This window comes from Schistosoma mansoni, chromosome 3 (genome assembly GCF_000237925.1).
Source record: "Schistosoma mansoni strain Puerto Rico chromosome 3, complete genome".
Classification (NCBI taxonomy): domain Eukaryota; kingdom Metazoa; phylum Platyhelminthes; class Trematoda; order Strigeidida; family Schistosomatidae; genus Schistosoma; species Schistosoma mansoni.
In genome coordinates this window covers 13,513,047-13,533,047 of record NC_031497.1, presented here as the reverse complement: position 1 = coordinate 13,533,047, position 20,001 = coordinate 13,513,047, and the positions used below count along the sequence as shown (strand labels likewise).

The 20,001-nt window shown below is 37.4% G+C and overlaps 1 protein-coding gene across 1 annotated transcript; it reads left to right on the top strand.

Annotated features, from left to right (window-relative positions):
• Positions 1-950: 950 nt before the first annotated feature.
• Smp_026300 (hypothetical protein) lies at positions 951-11,551 on the top strand (the record flags this gene model as incomplete). Its single annotated transcript, XM_018799302.1, has 4 exons — position 951; positions 981-7,398; positions 9,227-9,419; positions 11,442-11,551. The coding sequence occupies exons 2-4, from the start codon at positions 7,171-7,173 to the stop codon at positions 11,549-11,551; spliced, it is 531 nt and encodes a 176-aa protein (XP_018651104.1). The 5' UTR covers position 951; positions 981-7,170.
• Between the last annotated feature and the right edge of the window lie 8,450 nt (positions 11,552-20,001).

Sequence of the window (20,001 nt, the reverse complement as noted above, 5' to 3'; positions counted from 1 at the left end):
ATGATCTCTGCTAAATGGTCCAGAACCCTATTGGCTTTAAGACGGATATTTATCAGGTTGGATGCTAACACATTCACTACAGTATACAAAACCTTAATGAGGTCCCAACTTGAAAACTGCATTCAGGCTGCAATTCCCTATTTAAAAGTTGACTCGGTTATCCTGATAAGAGTACACAGGGGAGCTATCCGTGCAGTTCCGGAACTTCAGGGTCTTCTATACAAAGAGAAGCTTGGGAGGCTAAACCTTGCTCATCTGTCCTAGTGAGGATTAAGAGGTGATCCGATGTTGATGCATAAAATACTAATATATAATCTTGGATCCGATATATCCTCTCCTTTTCTTCCTACCAGTTCAGGAAAAACCAGAAGACATGGAAGATAGATAAGAAAGCGAAGAACGAACAAAATACCAGTGGCATACAGGTTTTCACAATGAGTAATCGATTATTGGAACCTGTTACCTTAAGAAGTGGTGTCCGCCCCTTTAATTGACTCATTCAACAGAAGAGGAGACGCTCTTAGAAGCTTACTAGAAAAGGAATGATACAGTTGAAGATACCACCAGTATTGTAGTTTGACAACGCTTTACCAGTAACACTTATAATCGAATCGCGCCCACCCAGTAAAATCAAAAGTCAGAAGCGAGGAGGTCAGAAGATATATTTGATGGGTTATCAATATATCGAGAAGTGACTGATCTAATCTGGCTAATGATCGTAGGAGATGTTTCACACACTGTTCTGAAATGTGATCTGGTGTGGATGCATGACCGAGCGCCTTCAGCTAAATGAGTTCACTAAAACTAATGTGGTCAGCATCCAATGTCGAACACTTACAGAGCTGTTGATTTTGGCGATTTATTTACAGCTACACAGTCAGTAGCCTTCTGTCCTTGCCAGACAAATCTGAATCATAATCTAATACATCTTATAAATTTTGCGATACTACACTACATTTTATAGTTTCGGCGCGATAACGTGTAAGTTTGCTGAGAATTTCTTTTGTTGTCCTACATTAAGCATTTCTTGCAAGCAAGATTATATGCTTTTGTGCTTTTAATTTTATACAACAGTAGACGATGACTATGTTCCCTCACATCTAGATATAACTTAATGCCAAGTGCTTTACTTTATCATCGTGGTAACTCAGCCGTAATCCATGAACTGGCTGACAAAATCAGCAAAACCTTCATTTACAGGGGTTCTTATTGCATCCCGAAAAAGCCTATAAACATGTAGTTGCATACAGCTATCGCTAAGTTTTCTTTTGTTAACTCGATGTCTAATCCTAGGGGACTTTAATGCACCCATGGTGGACTGGGGAGACCTGCGGACTGAATCGTCAGCAAATTTCTTCGAACAGGAACTAGTTGATGCGGTAATCACATGTGCCCTAGTGCAACACGTAAAGGAAGCAACTAGGTACGACCTGGGTTCTGCATCATCCTTACTAGATCTTATATTGACTCATAATGAGGATGACGTTGCAAACCTTGATTACATGCCACCCCTAGGCAAAAGTGATTATGCAGTTTTAAGCTTCGACTTCCATATAACTGTCGATCACGAGCACGCGTCAGCTTAATCTAGACCTAACGTCTGGAAAGCCAACATACCAGACATCATGAAATCAGCATCATCAGTAGATTGGACAATAGACCCAGAGTCCTCGATCGAAACGGCTTGGGACGTATTTCGAAATTTATACTTAAAAGTTACCGCCCCCTACATCCCTTGGACTACACCTAGGGGGCCGAGAAATTCCCCACCATGGTTCAGCAGGGAGGTTCGCATCCTTCTCCGTAAAAGAAGGAACATGTGGGATAGGTTTAGGTTACTGGGGACTGACGAGGCAAAATCTCAGTATTGGAAGGCTCGAAATACCTGTGCCTCGACCCTCCGTAAGGCCAGAAAGCTGTACGAAGAGAAAATCGTTAGGGAATCCATAGAATGCCCTAAACGCTTGTATTCGTATATAAACCACAGGACAAAAAGAAGAAATGTTCCTTCACTATGGGGAGACAGCACTGCCTCATCATTAGTGGAGGACGACTTTGGCAAAGCTCAAGTATTCTCTAAATACTTTAGCAATGTATACACCATAGAAACACCCTTCTCACCAGTCCATGAAAATCCCCACACACAAACACTGGACAGTCTGACCGTTAAAGAACTCGATGTCCTTGGTCTGCTAGTTAAGCTTGACATAGGTAAATCCACTGGACCCGATGAACTGCACCCTAGGTTACTAAAGGAATTAGCCAACTTTGTTGCGAACCCTTTAAGTGTATGTTTTAATCTATCCGTAACCCAGGGTCGTCTACCAAAGGAGTGGAAGGACGCCATAGTAAGCCCGGTCTTCAAAACAGGTACAAAACATAAGCCTGAGAATTACCGGCCAATTAGCCTAACTAGTATGGTTGTTAAAATCTTAGAAAAGATTATTCGGAAGGAGCTGTTAAAGTATCTCGATGAAAACCGGATCCTCTCCGAAAAACAGCATGGTTTCAGAACAGGTTACTCTTGTCTCACAAACTTATTAGTCGCTCGTGAAAGCTGGTGCGCTCTTAAGAACCAAAAGTTACCTGTAGACGTAGCCTACATCAACTTCAGCAAAACTTTCGACAAAGTTCCGCACAGCCGGCTGTTATATGAACTAAGGAATGCCGGGATTGGAGGCAATCTATTGATGTGGGTAAAAGACTTCCTAGTTGGACGTCAACAAAGAGTACAGGTGAACTCCAAGTTGTCTAGCCGGGAAACTGTGCTTAGTGGAGTCCCCAAGGGCACAGTTTTGGGGCCAGTGTTATTTCTCTTGTACGTAAATAACCTCCCTCGTCTACTATCGTCATCAGCCTTGCTCTATGCTGACGATGTCAAGATATGGAGAGCGATACAAAGTAAGAGTGATAGCTTAGAACTCCGAAACGACCTGGAGAAATTATCTGAATGGTCCCAAACCTGGCAATTGATGATAAATACTTCCAAACGTATTGTTATGCATATTGGCCATCAGGGTACAGATACATACACGATAACACTGAGATACCTATTGTCAAGGCACACAATGACTTAGGCGTCATCGTTAGTCAAGACTTAAAGACTACTGCACACTGCCGTGCAATAGCCGCCAAAGGTTTTATAACTTTATGGTCCACACGTAGGGCTTTTAGGCATCTCGACGCTAAAACGTTTCTAACTTTGTGTACAGTGTTCGTACGTCCTAAACTTGAGTACTGCATACAAGCAGCTAGCCCCTGCCTAAAAAGAGACAGTGAACTCTTGGAAAGGGTTCAGAGAATAGCAACTAGGCTGATTCCCGGAATAGCGAAGCTCCCGTATGGTACTAGACTGACCGAGCTAAACCTATTCCCGCTGTCATAAAGAAGAATCAGAGGCGACTTGATTACAGTTTTCAAATTGCTTAGTGATAAATTTGCACCTGATATGCCCTCATTTTTCTTGTCTTCTAAAACAGAAAATCTACGAGGACACTCCAAAAAAGTTCACAAGCCCATAACGAATTACTTGTCAGCTGACTACCGACTTTCCCATCAAATCATCAATGAGTGGAATTCATTACCTCAGCACGTGGTTGAGGCTCCATCCGTCGACTTTTTCAAAAAAAGTTGGACCATCTGAGAGACCATCATTGCCAGGACTAACACAGGCCATCAAGCCTCCTGCCCTTTCCAAACTGAAACTGAAACTGACAATTCGAATGTGCATAGAAATTCTACACCCAAAATAGGGTGTCGAAAATCCTCCATAATAAAAATTAAACTTGGATGACGTCTAATACCGATGTATAATTTATGTAGCTGTTCTCTAAAGGTGTTTTTGTTTCGTATACCGCACTCAATAAATACTTGGTACTCTCACCACTCACTGGGCTGGTGTGACTGAACTTATACTAACATTAGCTCCTGTATCCACTGGGGAAGTTGGAATCTAAGTATCTATCCAGCAGTCAAAAAAGCAACTACCGGGCTGACCAGTAAAAGTTATTGTCATTACAGCGTGGTACTTGTCATTTCGGTTTCGATATGCTCTTGAGTTTTCGTTACAAATCGGTAGTCGTAACGCATATAACTGCAATTTTAGAGTGGCTGGGGTTGTATAGTAGCTCCGAAAATCTGGCCCTTCAGTTAACAAGAAAGTACTTGGGATACTGCGATCCGACGGAGCATTTCGTAAATCAGCGGATGATTGCATGAGTGGATTATGATCGGGGATTACTTCTAAAATTTCGCTTGACATTCCACCTAGATTCCCTAGGTTTGATGGTTGGCTGGATTCTCACAGAGTTATTTGAGCTGCATTTGGTAGTTTCTGCTTCCAAATCTCTTTTTAAAAGGCATCGTTGACCGTATGCGGTCCAATCTATTGCTTTATCTGACATAATAATTGGGGTGGCGACCTGTCCACGAAAGCGCACTCAGCTAGTGGCTGTTGTAAACGTTTCTTACTTGACATTGTGGTGCGTTGAATGATTTCATGTTATAACTTATATGCTTCAGAAAATAGGACATTGCCTATGACATCTGACACCGGCTACCTCAATGTGTAATATCCCCAAAACTCAAGGACACTTCATAGCCTGTGAACGAATGTTTCGGCTCTGAAACTGTACTTCAACCTATGCGAACCATCAAAATAAATTTTACTAATTGGAGGCTTATTGATAGAATTCAGTATGTTCATCTCACTATATTCATTAACCCGACCGTGCTTATATACTTGATCAGTCTATTCGCCTTCTGATATATCTGTAATGATATGTACAAAGAATCATTATTATCATGGTAAAAAGAAATATCAAACTATCCATGCGTACGCTCAAACTTGTAGTTTCAGAGAGGAAAAATATGTAAGTAACTCACTGGAGACTTGCGGGAATTGTATACGTTTTCCGTCCATCCTAAATTGCCTTCAAGCTTAAACCATTCATGTACGTGGCACTTGTTACTAGTAAGGTTCACCTGATTTGATTTATATGAATTAAAACAATACATAAGCATTCTAAATTATCAAGTTGCTTGTATGAAACGTCCACTGTATGTAGACGCTTATCATGTTCCCTTTATATAATAACAAAATCTCACCTGCAAAGTACTTTTGTATTAAACAGTTAGACTAACGCTTATTTTAGTAAAATTGCCGACGATTTTGAAATGGTGGGATAAATGTTATCTAATTAAGTACCTACAGATAATTCCCATAGATTCTTCAACTACCATTAGTTCCTTAAGAATCATTTGTATAATGTACTCATTAAGGGTAAGTCGTTGCAACGACTTACATACGATTACAGTAGCATTGGTTGTTTTGGGCTCCTATAATCGGGAAACAAGATTATCTTCATGCTAAAGTCGTGTTAGCGGAATTCCTGGTTATAAAACCACTTCGCTATAATTTCATCCTGGTTACTACTCACCATACTTTTTCGTAATATGATTTGTAAATTTATTTTTTTATTTTATTTAAACACATAAATATTGGTACAAGGAAGCACCAGATACATATGCGCCTCACAAATCTCATTCGATTTGTGTGAGGGCTGTGATACTGCCCAGGTGCCCAGACTGAAGCAGCTGGTTTTCTTAGGGGGCCACACCCCGAGCCTTTGACCTAAAGGTCTAGTCCACAAGGCAGTGGATCATCGTGAGGAGATGCAGTCCCATGGTAGCCGGTGATCAATGATTGATTCGTACGCCATTTGTTCCCTCAGGATACTGGAGCCCATGTGCACCATTGGTTTGGAATCAGGGTTTGCCAACTCCCCTAGGTGGACTCGCCTTATCCACGAACCCGGTTAAAGCGCCGGACATTCGTTTTTCGTCCTCTCAATTTCGTAAACAACACCCCCGCCACGAGAAGGCAGTAAGTAGGACTTCCCTGTCAGAGGCTATATATTCGCTGGCCATGTGAGAGCATTTGGAGAGGGAGAGCGGACTCTCCCCACTCTCGGCCGTACCAGGGCATTTGGGGGCATGATTTGTAAAACAATAATATGTTTTAAACATACATGTTTAACTTCCAGCGTACTAGGCCACATGATGATCAGATCATGAGCTTCCCCTTTTGCACATTTACCTCCATCTACTTATGGTAAAGCTTTATAACAAAAGTTGAAATTATTAATCGTATTGTTATGTTAACGCTGTTGTAAACTCGTTTAATTTGGGAAGCTGAATATCTCATAAGTTTATGTATCAAGTACTCAGAATGCTCTTTAGCTAGGTTAGTTAAATTATCCAGTCACTGAAACATGTAAACTCAGGTTTGTATTTCTGACCTTAATACTGATGGCTTGAGGCTTAATGTATTAGACTTCCAACCATTAAGCTACGACCTTAATCCTCCATCTATTTTGTTGTGGTTTTGCCGAAATCAAAGTTCACATATATGTACATTTTTGAATAATTTGTATTATCATTATTGCCTTTAATATCACTATTAATACCAAGTGACGACATTTAGAAAATCAAGGATTTTGGTTGAAACTTTATGCAGACTGGATCTCGTCAAACTTATATTTAAGCACAAAATGACACACTTATGTACATCAATAAATGGACAAGTCATTTTTCCGGGAGAAAATGTATTAAGCAACTAAATTGCCCGAAGAAGCAAAAAGATACGCAACTTCATTGGTTGACCACAGATCCTGATACCAGTCGTACGCTCGGTCATTCACATTGGAGATTTTTACGATTTACAAGAAATCTTGTCCCACGTTTTGTGCTTTGTAGTTTTTATTAAGCAAATGTAATAACTCCGGATTTTCTGTTAGTTACCTAACATAAATAAGTTATTTCTTAAGTACTAGTTATTTGGCCGATCTTCCTTGAGACGACCCCATAACAAGTATTGTCCCCAGATATTTTGGACTCTTTCTACAGTGTTGGTGAGACCACTAGCCTAAGAATTCGCCAGTCACTGGAGCATTCGGTACAAAACCCTGGGGACGTTACTTTTGATGCTAATGTAATTGGTTCTCTGATTACTTGTACCAATTCACATAGAAGAGAAAAATGTTCTTTTTGCACTGTCTTATCCTGTAGTTGGTTCAGTTTTGGTTTTATTGTCTCTAACATCATATTTCCATGTTATTAGTGAAACTAAACCTTGGTTTTTCTTTCAAGTGTTTTCGTTTTCCTTATAGTATGGATGATAATAATGATGATGCTCCATTAGAAATGTCATTTAAGGAATTTAAGAAAAAGAAAATATATCTAACGGAAAACCTTAAAAGTGTTTACCAAGACGGTATTCGATCGTTGAAACGTAAACAAAATCGCAAGAATGACCCTAGATTTGATCCCAGAGTTGATGGTATTTGTTATGTTGATGATTGGGAATTTCTAGAAGATGAAAGAGCGAAAACCTTAAAAGTACGTCACATTTTTTGATGTATAATTATTTGAATTTGTTCTGTTTCTGCATGGGTTCAGTAAACATGGATATAATATTATTCGACACTTCATTGATTTGCACTGCCAATAAGAGTGGATATCAAAGAAACCTTACAATACCACCTGGAGAATAAAATGACTTTTAGAATAAATTAGTCAATGAAATCGAATGTAGGTGCATCTGCTTAATGACCACCGATTTTGATCCTCACAAACCGAACCTATCCATTGCTGTGAATCCTGAGGTGTTAATCATCAATATCTACCTTCTGATACGTGGCTTCGTTCAAAATTTATGATTCAATACGTAACTATAAATGGTTCTTCGTAGAATATGATGTGTTATTCTACAGATCACTTTTACAAAGTCTACAAGAGATAAAACTAAACACACTAAGAAGAGATTAGTACCAGTAGCAGACAATACGAGAACCTTTTGATTAGAGTAAACATTAAATTTTATCCAGGGGAGATTTGCTGTTAATGTGATCATATATGGGACTCTCGTAACTGAGTGAAGTAATACATTAAAGTTACCAGATTAACAGTTTCTGTTGTACTCAATCTTTTCACATCATAACGATATTTCTCCTTGAAACCCTTTATTGGGATAAGTAACTTAAAACATACCCTCAAATGTCCTGATACGTCTGAGATTAAAGAGAGTCAGCTCTCCCTCTCGAAATACTCTCACATGGCTACATGCATACAACCACTGCCAGGGAAGTCCTACTCACTACCTTATCGCGGCGGTGTTGTTTACGAAATTGAGAAGACAAAAAACGAATCTCTGGCGTTTTGACGGGGTTGGTGTGTACGGAAGATCCATCCAGGGGAGTTGGAAAAACTTGATTCCAAACCGACGGTGCACATGAGCTCCAGGACCCTGAGGGAACCAATTGTTGGTTACCGTATACCATGGGACTGCATCTCCTGACGTTGCTCCACTGCCTTATGGATTAGACCTCTAGGTCAAAGGCTCGGGGTGTGACCCATAAGAAAATCCTGCTCCGGTTTGGGCGTCCGGGCAGTATTCCGGCCCTCATACATATCGAATGATTTATGTTGCGCATATCTATTTGGTGCCTCCTTATACCAATGTTTATGTGTTTAAATAAATGTATGAACCATACTATAGTGAGAAATGAGTTGTTTAGTCAAAACATGCTGGTTATTTCATATTCACTCTCATATGTACTTTGGTCACCAGGATGGGTTTTATAGTACTGTTAAATATCCTACAAGTTTATCAAGTCTCGAGAACATGTCAGCTCTAGACTCGTTAAGAACTGTTAAAGATTTCATATATTAATACTAAATAACATGTGTGGTGAATTTCGCTGATGTATTATTTTCTGATATTTTTATTCATTGAACGACTACTATCATAATTAATTGGCTGTATACTATCTAGTTCACCCACTTATGTATTGTTTTCGCAAATCGCTGTCGATCAGCTAACTGTTGAAAACGATTTTATCTTGCTTCGAGATTGATATGTATTACTTGCAGATGAATACTTTCAAAGAGGAAATCCACATCCATGGAATCCCATGTTAGTTTTTTCACTCTCTAATCATCACCCCCACCCAACCATAGCCACTTGTATTTCCTACTTCAATCAACTGGCTGTTCAATGTAATTTACTGTGACTGTAAAGCATTGTACTGAATCCAAAACCTACTACATATTTTAAATTTGGGATATGTTTCATCAGGTCGTAACCATTTATCTGTACATCGTCGTAAATGTTCTTATTAAAATGTTTCTTTGTTTTCTGTCATGTGAATATATATTTCCAAATCAGAAACTGAAAAAAATGCTGCGTCAGAATTTAGACTCGGACAAACGTAAGGAATTGACGGATGCGTTACATTTGGTAAAACAGCGAATAGCAACGGCAAAAGATAGAAAATTCCGTAAGCACTTCATGGATAAACTGCAGAAGGAACAAATTGAAAACTTGGAATCAGGGAGACCTATTCGCTTTATTCCTCGAGGTAAGTACACATATGTTACTTTCTGAAGAACTTAAAATAACTGGGCATAATTTTCAGACATTATTTTCTTTTTACTTAACTCTCGTCACATTTGGGTTTTTAAAAGCTATAAATGTGCATTTACTAAAGTTTCTATACCTAAAAATGAATAAATGCAATTAATTTGTTAAATGAGGTTGAGTAATATGTCCAGTGGAACGTTTAGTAAACTTTATAAGAAAGTTAAGAATACGTTTGAGAGTAAAAGGAATGATATCTTTGAAAATAGACGCCTTCAACCAATCAATGAAGTCATCGATAGATGTGCTTCGTTTTATCATAATGAGATGCTTTTGCAGATGTTTTGTAAGACCTGAATTAGATTAATCGTTTCATCCGTTTTCTGAATGCTTTGTTTTCATTTCATAATACCTTAAACCTGGATTTAAAACATTCAGTAGTAACTTCTAGTCCAACATCTGTAAATCTTTTATCTTTTGTTTTTATCTGAGCAGTACTAACCATTTAGCTGACAATGCTTAACACATATCTTAGTTATTCGATTCGACTCGGGTTCGGAGCATTGCCAATTAACTTTCATCCACTAAATGGGTATACTATTCACCTCAACACTTCTGTTTTCAGCAGTTCCACCACCTGCACTTGTTTTCCTATTTGAGCAATGACTTGTAACTTATCACTTCATAATATTAATTATAATCCCCGTTTGTGCGTAAAGTGGTCTTCCATATCGACGTTTATCTTCTAAATTTTTACCCAACTGTGTGATATTTACCTTCTTAAAGGTAACAGTTTTTTCCTTCAGTTGGTCATTAGTAGTTTCCTACCAGGATGTTCTCTAATTCTTCTGGGATATACAGGCAACATTTTCTCAGTGCCCATATTGACAAAATACAATTTCATAAATATTTGTGTTGATACTATAAGGATATTTGATATTTGTTTCTCACTTACGAAATAATGAAATGGTGCCTTAGTGTTGGTCTACACTAATGTCTAGCTTATTAATAGGGAGTGAAGTGGTTATTCACTGTGACCATTCCATAAAATTGCCGGGTTACATTAATATTAGTATAGATACAAAAAAGAACTGAAGGTAAAGTCGTAACCATTACCCACCAATATATAGTGCTAACAGTTTTATCAGTACTACAAATATGTTAACAGTAGGAAATCTTCAGCTCCATTTACGAAGCATTGTAACCAGTTTCTCTTTGAAACATTCATGTTTCAATTATGGAAAAATTTCCAGTATCTGTCACTGTAGTTATCAGATCATAAATCAGTCACAAGTGTTGTCCATCCAACTATTCTTATTAGTTATTTCTTTTTATCTATTATCTTCCTTTTCTTTCAGGAAATTCTATATGGATGTACGATCGGTTTATACAATATCTAGGTTTAATCTATCATTATTTTTTCAAGTGATTTTTATTTTACGAATGTTAGGCTCGTTGACATAAACATATGACCCCTAGTCACTTCAAATTTCGTCCAAGTTATTATTTGACTTCTTTATCCTTATATATAACTTGTCAATCAGTATAACAATCACGTAATTCCTGGAAGAGTTTATGAGGATACAAGATACTGATTCTGACAGTCTTCTCTAGATTTTTGTTGATTTATCTTTTCGATCATTAGGTCTTATGAAACAAATTTTCATTATTTCCTGTTCCAAGCACAAAATGGTTATCCACTTAAGTCATTTGAATATATGTAGTAGAGACACTTGTATTTGATAGGGGAATCGTATTGTGCTCACAGCGGGGGGTTATTAACCTTGGTTGAATTCCGTTTGAGAATCACAAACTAGAAAATAACGGTCATTAAATGCTTCTTATTATATATATGTTCTTTGTGATAGAAACTGTCTTTGAAAAATAGTTATCGTTCGTTTCGTTGTCCTAAAACCGCGTTCTTTTTGTTAGACTATAGGTCAGTTCAACAAGTTTTTTTTATACCAGAGCATACTTACACTATTAACCTGACTTTGTCAAACTAATTTTTAAAATTTGTCAGCGGAGCTCCGTAAACTCGTTCAAAATGAACGTCTGGCACAAATGAGCAAGCGGCAAAAAGAGCGATATTTGAATAGGAAAAAAAGAAGATTTACTTCGGATGATGGATAAATTTGTTTATCTATTCTGCATATAGTTTTCCTAAATGGTACCTTGCCCGCTGTAAATTACTGTGTAATTGTAAAAACAATTATCTCGTCCCAACAATGTTGTATTCTTTGTCTTCTTTATTAGTATCTATTTTTTTAATCTACACTCCAAGCCGCCAAACGTTTTTTTTGTTTATACGTATTCATTCATTTTCGGTAACGTCTTAGCATTCAGTTTATACTGGAACTACTCAATCAAAAACTTCAGCAACATAGGTAACAATGAGTGTTTAAGTTGGATTTCACTACTTTCTAATCGAGCCTATAAACAGTGTCCTCGCGTGTATTCAAAGTATTTCTGAAACCATCTAATCAATGAATTATATGTAACTCGTAAATTAAGTCAACGTATAGATCACTAAGTGCATTTGTATAGTCCAAAACATTTAACCAGTTAAGTAAGTAGGCAGGCAAGCATGCGTATGAAAATGAATATTGTTAGCTTTAAAATATCTAATGCCTCTAACTTCCGTTGGATCAACTTTCAACACTTAACAACAAGAAATGTTGTAGCGACCTGCTTTCATATTATTAAACCTATTTCTGGAATGTTAACAATTTTACGTTTGTTTGTGTTTATCGGTGTAATATCAGAACATTCTAAATTTTCCTTTCGAGAAGTATTTCTCGTGGCAGGCCTTTTAGATTTCATTTGCTAGTTCTGATATGTTCTAATGAGCTTCGTACTTTATGTCCTTGGTCCTTCTTAGTTACATAAACTATTATAACCGTTATACTGCGGTTAGATCTAAGCACTATTCATGAATACGAACCTCATACAAGATCAGTAATAAATTCAAAAATCGTAAGATCTCTTATTATTTACATTGCTTTTTGTTCCACCATGTACAACTCCAGAGGTCGGTTACTCGATTGATGAATGCGTATAAATTGAAAGCTTTTCAGAGTGAATAGTACAACAGTTATTCAGAAGCTGACCTAGATTAATTTTAGGGGACTCAACCAGCTAAATAATTACAGTAGCACACCTACAAAATTCCTTGATACATCACTACCCAGAAGTGGCTGCTAAATTTAACAGTCCCTACCTGCGATCAAACATACTATTTTCCACTAAGTGATATAGCTGTATTCCTTAGCAATACTCTGCCGCCTGTGCAAGGTTTCGGGTTTTTGTTATCACTGACAGCTGATCCTGTTTTATCATCTATTCAATTTGTTAGAGATGCTGAAAATATTAAAATTTTGTATGGCCTATGGTCCATTGTTTATGATCAAGAACTCTTTACCTTATTCCATAATTTGACCGAGAAAATATTTGTATGAATCAAAATAAGTGCTTGTTTTATATCGCTGGTTCCGAGTTTCTTGAAAGAATTAGGTGTACGCGACACAAATTGTGGTGGGAATCGGGGTGCACCTGCGTTATGGCAGCAGCTATTGCAGGTGAGTCATCTGTAACAATGCCAACCACCTCCCTATTGTTATTCGACCGGCAGAAGAACGAAAGGAAATGAGAGAACGAAGTCGATGTTTCGCGACTTATAAATGCAATACAAACAGGTATTGCCGTGAAATTCATATCCAGAGCTACAACGTGATACAAATATAGGTTCTTCTTATTGGTTTTGTAGGTCCTATCAAAACCAACAACGTCAAGAAGACAATTCGACGAATTCATTAGGTCTGCAGTGGCGAAAAAGAAATACAACAGACAATTATCTTCATCGAAATGGTAATCACAAAGCCCACCGAGTGACATGATGTGACCTTCCAATTTGGCATAATCATCTAACGTTTACAACATAAATAGGCACATTGCTTACCAGGAAGGTTGGCCTGTGAGAACACTTTGTGGCTCATATTAAAAACATCTTGAGCATTCAGGCGCTTTCCATAAGATTGGTAAGCGAAGTGCATAATATTGAATGCTGCTGTCCCAGATATCAAAAGTGGTCTCACTGTTTCCGATTCAGCCTCCGTTAACCGGCGCATCCAAGCATTGCTGTCGTATCTCATGATTGTGATGCACATTCCCACGAGCAACAGCCTAGTAACCTTCAACAAACTTACAAAAGATGATGGCCAGACATTGAGTGTACATAAAAGTCTTTCATTAAAAATATTATAACACTAATCAACTTACCGCTGTCTAGTTGGCTGTGAGGAACCGCTAGGTGTTCTACGGCTATTTCTCCAACAAACAAATTTAATATATTGCTCCCGATCTCTATAGAAATGAGAACCTCTCACCGCATAATGGCAGTAGGTAGCTTTTCGTAAGTTCTAATGGCGCTCTTTAACGCTTCAAGTGATTGGAACGCTACGAGATACAACGTATTCTAAAATACGTTATCCGTTTCTGTGACAACGTGAGGAACAACAGAGCTTGTACTTTGTACGTTACTATTGTCCATAATGTGAAGAGAGTTGACTCTATCGACGAGTATTGACATTTTATACCAATTTTAGGAAATAAGTAACCAATTATAACGAATTTAGAACTAGCAATTTAATTGGACGAAACCGAATGAAAAAAATTGAAAATAGGATGAGGAATTTTTTCAAAAGGGATGAGAAAAAATTTGTTAAAAAAGAAATACGAAAATAGCCGTCAGCTTAATGATATTCGAGTAAATTGGCTTGTCCGGAAGCTAGAATAAGCTATACAGGTGTAACATAGTACGCAACGTTACACTATTCCCCACATAGCTCCCCCCAGAGTGTCCTGAGGAAACATTGGTATGCAAAATAAACAAGAGAGAAGGGGTGTATGTGTGTTAACGAAACAACATTAAATTAATAGCACATTGTTCTAACAGTTGAGATCATGAGTCGATTGAAGCTATACCACCATTGAAAACCTGGGAGCACTGGACGGCCGTTTCGTCATATTGTGGGACTCTTCAGCAGTGCGCATCCACGATCCCGCCTCGCGAGATTCGAGCCCAAGACCTATCAGTTTCGCGCGCGAGTGCTTAACCACTAGACCATTGAGCACATTAAGTTGAAAATAACACTGAAGAAGTGTGTGAATAACGCTAAAAATACGTAGCGAAAAAATCGTACTATACCCGATAAAGTACAGTGTCAAGTGAGGGGTGAGTGTATTGTACGAAAGTGTTGTACTTATTTATAAAGGTACATTCATATCGTAAAGACGCGAATAAAAATTGGAATGTTAGCATATGATTATGAGTAAATTAGTAAGTGCACAAAATCTCAACGTGCATATATATCGCAACTGTGTGAATTGTAAAATAACGTTCGTATGAGCAATTCGTGAAAACAGATTAATAAGTCGTTTATGGATATGTCAGCGGAATAAGTCATGAAAATAAGTAATGTAGAATATAACGGGAAATGGTATGTGGTGCCCACTGAATATAAGGATAAAGAGACTGTAAAATATGATGTTATAATAAGCCACAGTGGAGTGAGTAGCGTCGATTCGCGATTAATTTGTTCGAATTCACATACATGAAGTTTATATGGGATAAAAATAATCCAGCTATAAAATGATAACTGTATTGATGGGTGATATATGTTACTGTACTGAAATTGATAAGAATATTAAAATGAGAAGTCAGTGCACGTTGTCGTCCACGTTATAATCAGATGCATAGAATTATCGTTGATTATGTATTAGTAGAATGACCAGAGGAGCAGAATAGTGACTGCGGAGACGAGATATACGGAGTCGTATTCCTTTTTGGTGGTGAAGCCTAGCGTGGTTTATCGCGTTTGAGGGATATGCGCGCGACCTCGTTTGTTAAGAAACCGTACTAAGGTATAATAAAAATACCAATACATTTTATCGAGGGTGGCGAATGAGACTGACTTGGATGTGATGAACAAGAGTGTATCTTTGAGAGGCCAACTCTAAACTCTATGTCCTGACATACAGTGTGACTGGAATCGAATATTAATTGCAGTAATGAAATGATGTTTATAGGTAATGAATGACGCAATATGCAGTTATTCATGTGAACGAATGGATAAGATGAACATAATCGTTACTAACCGGTTAATAATGCAGCGTCAAATATTTGATACATTTATGGACATTAGGGCAAGGTTCATCGATAAAACAAAAACTGGCTGAAGTTCGGTTTAGATTGTTGTTGTAAAGAAGAAAGTGACGATTTCTGCATGCAAAGGCGATGAATTAACATTAGTTGCATATCGAGGACATAAGTTCCTACTACCGAAAGTATGACTCCAAACTTATGTCTATGATAGAGCTGTTAACCGTTGCCAGAGTTGGGGTAGTTGCGACCATAACGTTATCAACGTGCAGGAGGTTCGCTTGACCATTTGGACTGACGATCCATGTGCATGTGCGGGTCTCTAGACTGCCAATCTACTTTGCAGGTTTTTCGGTGTACGATCAGCTAGTAAAGACGTCGGGAATATATGACACGTGATAGCCGTATATCCACAAAAGTGAACGATAATAATTAAGCCATTGAAGTGATAAATGTTCCAGAACATAATAAAGATGACCGATCTTAGCAAAAGGCTTATTCGAATTAAAGGCATCCACAGACATAATAGGTGATATCGAAATGAACAAATGCCTGGTATAATAACATAAAAAGTGACCTCGACGGTGTGGATGAGTGTAATAATAGGGCAAAAATGACACGAAAAAAGTGAAACGAGCTCACTTAGAGCGGGAAAATTCTACGTTATTGAATAATAAAAATTAGTCCAATCAGTTTCAAATACCATGACGTGAATGGAATGTTTATAGAATTATAATTTGTTCGATGAGTGATATGATTGCGTAAATTCCATAACTAAATGTCAATATTTGAACAGTAATAACAATTTCACGTTACGTAATGATATGACACTAATGTGATAATAGAAATATAATGATAATTGTAATAATAATGGGACGATCAGTCACATAGATCAGTGAGCAGAGTTGGCACGAGTTTATTCAGTAATAGTTAATAATGACTTCCCCATTATTCCCTCCGGGTGTTTTTGAGAAAAGTCTGTTGTACTGTGAAGAGTGCTGAAGTCAGTTATCAGGGTGTTTGGTGAATCTTTCGGGGCCATCAGTGATTTGGTTGTGAATAGACATCTTAAGTCTTGCAAACTACTGGGTAGGTGTTATCCTATCAGATGCTAGCCATCCAATTCATTTATGTTTTTCTTCTTGTATATCTTCTGGCAGAACGAGACATCAGAACCTATGCACGCAAGTAAATGTATAAAAGCTCTACAATACCTTACCTAGCAAATATACTATGTGACGAACGGATTGTTAGCGTTGATCTAGTCAATAACCTGTATTCTTGAACATCTTTCTAGTCGAGATTGTGCAGGTACAAATCTATTTTAAAAAAAGAAAATTTCACTTAATTCCAGGTGGTTTATATACTTAACTTATGTACATATGTATGCAGTTATCAGTTTCTTCCACTATTGTAAAAGAAACTTGTTGAAATACCTTGTGCTGAGAATTTCATGTTGCACCGAAAATATAATATTGAATAAAGCCAGCGATAATATTGATAATAACAGTAATAATGAAAGTGTTAACTAGTCGCAAAGAGTGATCGTCAAATTGTTATTTCACTTTGTAAAGTTTCTGCATAAACGAAAAGAATTTTGAAGGATTAAACATTCCTACAATCGACGAGCGTACAAAATCAGTGTAATCATATGGCTAGCTTCAGTGTTAAACTTTAAGAATATTTGAAGATAAACCAAGATCATAATGATTGACCGAACAATTAAACGACATCAATTTTGTTGAAGTATGGCTACATGCAGTATATTTGGACGGGATATGTGGTTGTTGTATGAACTAGTGACCGGTTTGTACTTGAGGTATGCCTGATTTTGAATCATAAATACAATGCATTCGTTTGTGCTCACTTAGTTTTATCTGAAATAAATTGAGTTGTTTCGGGGATTCTTAGTTTGTGAAATAATTCGAATAATTTAAATCATCACAAGATGACAAAGTTAAAAATGTCTTTCCTTAACCAGCAGTTGCCGTAAGTTGGTTAAGTTCTGACTATTTTTATCTACTCAAATATGGAGTGATTCTTGTTGTGTTTGTATCAACCAATGATTGTTTTGTACTTGATTCCTGGTTGATTTTGGATTATAGGCACGGCACGTTCACTTGTGCTCACCTAGTTCTATTTGGCTTAAATTGCACTGTTTGGGAATTCCTGGGTAATACAATAATTCGAATACTCATGATTATTATATTCTACGTTACCTCCTTTATGAGTCTCAAAATCTAAAGCTTTCTGTCTGCTTCAATGTCGATCTTGTGACATCCAATATCTTCATTACAGATTTGCACAAACCTACTGATTTATTTAAGCTCGCTTCTTGACGCTACGGTGCGATCTCAGGTCTTTGAGATCATTCGTTATGAGTAGTCCAGCCACTCAACTGTGAACATCCTAGTGAATCTAGTGTAATGACCTGCTTTTCTCGACGAGAACTCGATTGGTATAATGGAAACAATTATTATAATAACCGATTGTACCAGTGATTGTTTTACTGTACTCGTTTTGTTTAACTGTATCGGAATCACTCTTCGTTCCGTTGTCCATCTTGTTCATTCGAACTTCCTTACGCTCTGTCTTTTTGCCTTTACTCTTTGGCATGTCTCGGTATTCTTTCGATACCATGAAATCGTCAATAAATATACCTTATCTGGACCAATTACAGCCTGGTTTTCGACTTATCGAAGGATTCAAGTCGTTTTCTGGCGCGTAATCTTATTGTAGTGGTGATCATAGTCAATCGAGACTCGACGCCATCTACACTAGTATTTAATTGGGGTTAAATATTCCTTCGTTAAAAAATGAGTGTGTTTGTTTTGGGATAATGGCGTGTGTAAAGTCAGCATCTGCCAAATTACGAGGAATGGGTTTGATCTTTCACAGTAAAAAGGATCATAAAGTGTGAAGAGAAGACAACGTTCAGGATGATATTCAATGACAAATGAATCACCACAATAATTAGTTTTGTAAGTCTTCAACATCAATGCTGACCCCAGTAGTTCTATTGTAAACACTCTGAGCTGAAGGAGTTTGTCCAAGTACGATTTTCGCATAATAGTTCATGCATATTCGTGGACTTTCTTTATCGTCTACGCCTGTGAATGTTAAGTCATACTTTCGTTCAACTGGATGAGTCTTTTTTGTCCCTCCACTCAGTATCTCCTATCATCTGTCCGCATTTAGAGGTCTCAAACAATATGTACTCAAACTCATGCTCGTATTCAGCCGTTTACATCCTAATGATCCGAATTGTTGATTCTACAAAACTTAACAGAATCCGCTAGGATAAATAATACATGAGCATCAATTTAATACGCTTCTAAAGCTAGGCAAAAATACTCTAGACACATGAAATGGCAGTATGTAGAGACGGAAAAATATATGAAAAACAACGGGATTCATTTAATCAAATTAAATCAGTGAGTCTTTCAGTATATGGCACGAACCCCCTTAGAATCAATCACAATCAAGGATTGCACCAAGCAAAATTTTAACTTAATTTTCACAGTGCCATATCATAATAACGAAAAACATTAGGAGGCGCGAAATATCTCATTAGTGTTGCTCATGCAATCACATCTGTCTATGGTACTATACAATAAAAATGGCTGTTCAGTACAATGGTCCAGTACGTGAAATAAAGTCAACACATACAAATAGGGAGGAAATTTGAAAAAATAACACTACTGCTAAATATGACTGTGTCGGTAGATTTTTATTGTACTAACTCTATTACAGGGTACAATTATGTTATTGGTTTTGAGATGTAGGTGGATGCGACTCTCAAATGACATCAAGTAATGTCCAGGAATCCGAGAGCTCATGTGCGTTTGAAATCTGTTATGTAGAAGGATTCACTTTACCTCTTCCTCATTTTCCTTCACAGTCTTAGCAACGATCCTCACCAATCCTATCAAGTTATTAGCTTCCTCGAAAGCAAACACTGCCTTATGAAGGAAAAGTATAAAATGTACTCAAGTTATTGATAGTGTGGATGGCGGCTAGTGTCAAACATCAAGTGATATTGGAAACTAAAAACCCTGGATTAAATTTACCTAATGGATGACGTTGAGTTATCCATTGTTGAGAAAAATTTGAATCTGTGCTTTATTTACAGCAGAAATTTTAGAACCACTTTGCAAATTTGTACTGTGGTTATATCAAGTTGCACAGTTTGTGAAGAATGCATATTTGGCACGACTTTCTGATTTTTAGAGTCTCCTTGAATCAATACTTCAAAACAACTATTTTCAAATATACTTCTGCTTGGTTGAACAAGTGCCGTGAGCTGATGAAGAATTATGATTCATGAAATATTATGCTTTTCAAGACAACGGCATCGCTTCTCTTTGGTTGAACGGTTGTGATATGTCATATTTTACTCGTTCGGCACCGTTTCGAACTTTTT